The sequence below is a fragment of the Oryctolagus cuniculus genome, chromosome 12 (genome assembly GCF_051225735.1).
Source record: "Oryctolagus cuniculus isolate XC-2025 breed Fujian yellow rabbit chromosome 12, ASM5122573v1, whole genome shotgun sequence".
Taxonomy (NCBI): Eukaryota; Metazoa; Chordata; class Mammalia; order Lagomorpha; family Leporidae; genus Oryctolagus; species Oryctolagus cuniculus.
In genome coordinates this window covers 89,785,509-89,791,694 of record NC_142878.1, presented here as the reverse complement: position 1 = coordinate 89,791,694, position 6,186 = coordinate 89,785,509, and the positions used below count along the sequence as shown (strand labels likewise).

The 6,186-nt window shown below is 52.8% G+C and overlaps 1 protein-coding gene across 1 annotated transcript; it reads right to left on the bottom strand.

Moving 5' to 3' along the window:
- Window positions 1-378: 378 nt before the first annotated feature.
- Window positions 379-3,856, bottom strand: LOC100346816 (mitochondrial proton/calcium exchanger protein). Its single transcript, XM_002718178.5, has one exon. It carries the CDS (start codon window positions 3,592-3,594, stop codon window positions 1,480-1,482), a length of 2,115 nt encoding a protein of 704 aa, XP_002718224.5. The 5' UTR covers window positions 3,595-3,856; the 3' UTR covers window positions 379-1,479.
- Between the last annotated feature and the right edge of the window lie 2,330 nt (window positions 3,857-6,186).

Here is a 6,186-nt window from a genome sequence, read left to right as displayed (position 1 = left end):
AATGCCACGTGTCCAACATTATAGTGCCACACAGAATAGTTTTGGTAACTTAAAAATGCCTTATAGTCCTATATGTCACCTATTAATCCCTACCTCCTGATCCCCTACCCCTAAGCCTCTGGCAACCATTAATCTTTAACCCTACAGCTTTGTCGTTTCCAAAATATAGTACAGTTGGCACCATACAGTGTGTGATCTTTTCAGACATCTTTCCTTTGTAACATGCACTTAAGCTTCCTCCATGTTTTTCCTGGTTTGAAAGTTCATTTCTTTCTATCATTTTCAACTCAACTGGGTAAATTCCTAGAAGTAGGATTGCTGGATTGTGGTAAGAATATAATTTAGTTAAGAAATTGCCAAATTGTTTTTCAATACCCTTTTACAACCAGCAATGGAGAGGGGGTTTCTCCACATCCTCACTAGCACTCGGTGTTGTAGCTGTTTGGCTCTGGGCCGTTCTAACAGGTGTGTAGTGTTAATCTTGTTTTAATTAGCAAGTCTCTACTGAAAAATTATGTTGAGCAACTTTTCATATGCATGTTTGCCATCTGTGTATTTTCTCTGAACTGTCTGTTCAGATCTTTCGCCATTTCTAAATTTTGTTTGTTATTGTTGAAAGAGTTCTTTGTATATTTTAAATACAAGTCCTTTATCAGATATGTTTTGAAGGTATTTTTTCCCAGTCTGTGGCTTGTCATTTCATTTTTGGTTCAAAGAGACTCTACACAATGTCTTTTGCAGAGAAGTTTTTAATTTCAGTGGAGTCCAATTAGTCCATTCTTTCTTTCATGGATCATTCTTTTGGTGCTCTATCTAAAAACTTACTGCCAAACCCAAAGTTATCTAGATTCTCTCCCAAGACATCTTCTGGAAATTGTACAGTTTCATGTTTTATACTTGGGGTCTTTGATCTCTTTAATTTTTATGAAAGGTGTAAAAGTCTATCTAGATTTTTTGCACACAAATATCCAGATGTTCCCACATCATTTAAGAGTCTATCTTTTCTCCACTGAATTGCCTTTGCTCCTTTGTCAAAGACCAGTTCACTACATTGATGCGGGTCTATTTCTGGGCCCTTTATCTTGTTCCATTGATCTATTCTTTCACCAATACCACTGTCTTGATTATCGTAACTTTATAATAAGTTTTAAAGGCAAGCAGTGTTAGTCCTGACTTTTCATTTTTAGTAACTATCTAGGAAATTTTGTCAACACTCCAAATAGCTTGCTGAGATTTTAATTGGGATTGTCAAATAAATACAACAATTTGAGAAGAACTGATATCATGTCAATATTGAATTCTCCTACCCATGAACATGAAATATGCTTTTTTGAAATTTGATTTATTCTAGAGAAAATATTAGATTTGCAACTAAAAATCACCCACAGCAATCACTACCAGTCATTACCCCAGCCGCGTGGCGGCAGAGGAAGGCAGGCCCAGGCAGTGCTACCAACATGCCTGAAGCCAAGGCCAGTCCTAGCTCTCCACTTGCGCAGCCTCCTTCTTCGCCTTCTCCTTCTCGGCCACCATTCGCTCCTTTTCCAGAACTGCCACAAGCTTGGCCACCAGGCTGGTGGGGACGGGGATGTCTTCTCTGTCGACCAGCTCAATCACCTTGGTGAGGCTGTCCATGTTGATCTTGCCATCCTTATTGACATCCAGTGTTGAGGCCAAGTGCACCAGCTTCCTTTCTGGAATGTGCTTGATTTGCTTCATGGCACGGATGACTTCGGTGACACTGACGATGCTCTCCCCTACAAGTGGGCCCTCTGCAGGGCCCAGCCTGCCAGTCCTCTGATCCAACTCCAGCTGTGAAATCAGGCTGTCCATCTGTCCAATCATCTGCTGCACTCTCTTGGTCAGTCTTGTGCTGGCTTTAGATTCATCCGTGTATTCTTCTTCACCATTCTTTGAAAGCTCCCTCTTGACCTCTTGCAAGTCCTCCCTGTAGCCCTGGACGTCTCCCCTCAGCAGCTCCAGCTCCTCCTTCTCCTTGGTTAGGGACTTGCTCTGCTCCTTCAGTTTAGAGCAGACGTTGCTGAGCATGTCAATTTCCTCCGTGGTTATTCCCTCTTCCTTTAAGACAGGGGCAGGCCCCTGCAGTGTCTCCGATGGCAGGATCACTTCCGGTACTTCTGGCCTCCCAGGGCTGGCTTCCACCCCTTCCCTGTCCACTTGGGAGACATTCTGCAACACCCTCTCCCGACGCTCCTGCTGGATGGCCACGTCCTCCTGCCGCGTGGCCTCCAGCTTCACCTCATTGTCCACCTGCTCACCCTCCACCGTGGCCACTTTCACTTGGGCTCCCTTCACGACCACCTCTGGAAGGGTCTGCAATGTGGATCTGAGCTGGTCGGCGGGGGAGAGGGTCTCCGGGAGGTACATGGCCCGGGATAATATCAGCAGCGACGTGGGGATCTCCCGATGCAGGTGGAGGTCCAGCCACTGCCTCAGCTGGTCTCTCAGGCACTCTTCCGTGACGCCGAGGGCCGGCATGCCTCGCGCCCTGCACGCCGACTGCAGTTCCTTGATGTTCAGGCTCTCCACTCCTTCCTCGGCAATCAGCTTGTCATCAGCCTTTATGGACCTCAGCCTCATGGACAGCTGGAAGCGCAGGAAGCTGTTGGTCCCCATGGCCTGGAGTTCCAGCAGCTTACACAGCGCCACGAGCTGCGGCCGCGTGAGGTTATCCAGAGTCAGCTCGTCTTCAAACAACTTGGAGAAACGCATGATGTCCTCGTTGCTGGGTCCTTCCCCAGTCTCCCGGATCTTCTGCAGAAACGCAGCTAAGTCTCTGACGGCGCTGCCCTGGGCGGCCTTGTTCTTAAAGGCCATCTCCTCCACCGTGTCCTGGAGGAACTTGGCCACCTCCAGCTTGGCCCGCAGCTGCTTCTTCAGCCTCTCCTCCTGGCTCGACCGGGTCTCAAACGTAGACGGCAACATGTTGGGAAAGAGCTTCAGGGCGACAGGCAGCAGGAACTCCATGAAGGGCACCACCACGAAGACGAGGAGCGGCACGAGGCGGAAGAGGTCGGCGCACACCCGGACGAAATGCCTGCGCTCGCGGCGGCTCAGGCCGTGGCCGTTGAGAACCCTCCAGAGCGTGCGCGCGGCGATCCTGGTGTCCACGGCGAGCAGGCGGAAGCCGTGGTAGAAGCGCTTCAGCTCGGACAGGACCCTCTGCCCCAGCGGCCGCTTCGCCGCCGCCTTGGCGGGGCCGCTGCACGCGGCGCCGCCTTCCTCCAGCTTCCTGTCCTTGTCCTCCACGGGCTTGGGGGTCTTCACCACCGAGTCGTGGCCGAGGGGGGACGACGCGAGCCAGCGGCGCAGCTGCAGGCCCTGAGGTCCCGTGGCAACCGCGCACCGAGCTGTGGCCGCCAAGCGCAAGCGCCCGGGCCTGGGACGCCAGCCGCCGAGGGAAAGGTGCAGCGGGCCGCAGCGGGCACAGCAGGCCAGGGGCGCGTCCGCGCGGCTCGGGGGCCCCACACCGGGCCAGGCACTGCCCCGCAGAGCGCCCGCTGGGGCGGCCGCACAGGGCCGTGGGAGCTGGGCGGGCGCCGGGCCGCAGCGCCTCCGTAAGATGGACGCCATGTGCTTCCTGCGGCGGCTTCCTCGGAGGCGGTCGCTGCTCCTGTTTGACTGACAGTTGGTTGACAGTTGGCGCCTGATGGCGGTTGGCGGTTGGTGGTTGGCGGTTCAGTGACTGGCGGTTGGTGATTGGCCGTCTGAGCATAGCCTTCTGGCCAAGGGGGCGGGGCGAGGAGAAGGGCGGGACCGCACTGCCACTCCCATTGGGCCCTCGGGGGCGCCGGTTGTCAGTTTTCTTTAGATTTTTCTCGGCTGACTTGATCATTTCCTCATGTGCAGGTGTCTTGTATATATTTTGCTAGATTTATACCTAAGTAATCCTTTTATGTGTGTGTGTGACTGGTATTCTATTTAATTTTCAAATTCTAGTTGTTCATTGCTGATTTTTAAGGAGGCAATTGAATTAAAAAAATTTTTTAATTTTATTTTACCTATTTGAAAGGCAGAGAGATGGAGAGGCAGAGGTCTCCTGTTCTCTATACATTCCTCAAATGCTTTCAACAGTCAAGGCCCGGCCAAGTCGAGCCGAACTCAATCTGGATCTTCCACGTGCGTGGCAGAAAGCCAACTACTCCAGCCATCACCTTAGGTCTCCCAGGGTAAGTCTGAGCGGGAAGCTGGATCAGGAGCAGGGCCAGGACTTGAACCCAGGGACTCCAAGGTGGGACGGGGATGTCCCAGGCAGGACCCTAACCACTGTGCCAATGCCTGTCCCGACCGCTGACGTCTGATTGCCTTGCTGTAATCACTTACCTGTTCCAGGAGGTTTGGGTTTGGGTTTGGTTTGGTTCCGGGTTTGGTTTGGTTCCTTAAGGTTCTTTGAGATCTTCTTCATGTCATCTGCGACCGAGCATGACTTAGTTTCTTCCTTCCCAGTCTGCCTACCTTTTCTTTCTTTCTCTTATTGCCTTAGCTGGGACTTCCAGTAAGACACTGAATAGGAGTGTCTTTTTTTTTTTTTTTTAATGTAAAGATTTTATCTATTTGAGAGGCAGAGTTATAGACAGAGGGAAAGACAGAGAAAGGTCCTCCTTTCTGGTTCACTCCCCAAATGCCCAGAGCTGGGCCAATCTGAAGCCAGGAGCCAGGAGCTTCTTCCAGGTCTCCCACGTGGGTGCAGGGGCCCAAGGACTTGGGCCATCTTCTGCTGCTTTCCCAGGCCAGAGCAGAGAGCTGGATCGGAAGAGGAGCAGCCAGGACTTGAACCAGCACCCACATGGGATGCTACAGCCACAGGTGAAGGCTTAGCCCACTACCCCAGAGCACCAGCCCCCGAGAAGGGACACCCTTGCCTTCTTTCTTCCTTCCTTTTCTGGAAAGTATAGCTAGTGTCTCGCTGTAGGTCTGATGTCAGATGCGTTAGGTGAGAAGTTAGAAATCAGCCTTTGTGTGTAAGAGGAATGCAGCAGCCTCTGCAGGAGCTCACCTTGGAAGCAGCCCGGCAGGTTACACTGCGAAGTCCTGCCCAGACCCCGACAACCTCACAGGCGGCCTCAGCCTTCCCCCAGCGAGAGCTCCCCAGGAGAACCCTCTGCTCAGCACCAGTGGTCACCCAGCCTCATCACTGGGCAGCACAGCCGTCCTGGCCCACCCACGGAAGGCACCCTGGGGGGAGCTCCTGGGCCCGGTGCCAGGTGGGCTCCCCAGTCTGACAGCACTGAGTAGTGACACCTAGGGAGGAGTTTCACCTGTTCACACTCAGCAAACCTCTGTCCTGGAGGGGGAGGAGGAGGAGGAGGAGGCAAGGAAGGAGAAACAGCAGGAGAACCTGACCCCCTTCCCTTAGAAGCCCCGGCCTGGGCCGGCGCCGCGGCTCACTAGGCTAATTCTCCGCCTAGCGGCGCCGGCACACCGGGTTCTAGTCCCGGTCGGGGCGCCGGAGTCTGTCCCGGTTGCCCCTCTTCCAGGCCAGCTCTCTGCTGTGGCCAGGGAGTGCAGTGGAGGATGGCCCAGGTGCTTGGGCCCTGCACCCCATGGGAGACCAGGAAAAGCACCTGGCTCCTGGCTCCTGCCATCGGATCAGCGCGGTGCGCCGGCAGCAGCGCGCTGGCCGCGGCGGCCATTGGAGGGTGAACCAACGGCAAAGGAAGACCTTTCTCTCTGTCTCTCTCTCTCACTGTCCACTCTGCCTGTCAAAAAAAAAAAAAAAAAAAAAAGTAGGTCTACTTCTTAAGTAGACCTATTTAAAAAAAAAAAAAAAAGAAAAAAAAGAAAAGAAGCCCCGGCCTGAATACAGACTGTGTGCTCAGCTCTCAGCTCTCTGCTGAGCCGCCCGCCTGGCCTGCCAGGTGCATTCTCTCCATTACACCACGCAGCCTTGCTCTCCCCAGTCTGACGGGGCGCTCTCTCCCAGACGCTGTCTAGAGAACGCCCATCCATTCTGATGGGTGCCCCGCTCCATCAAACCTTCCTACCTTGCTTTCCACTCCTGTCTCACGTCTGAATCCTTTCTTGGGTGAAGACAACAACCTACTCCACTCACCTCTGCTAACAAAGTTTTGCGGATATATTTTGTCAAGGAAAATGAGAGAATTCTCTGTCCCACTTTGTTAAGTTTTTATCATGGATGAGTGTAAGCTTTTGCCCCTATACTTA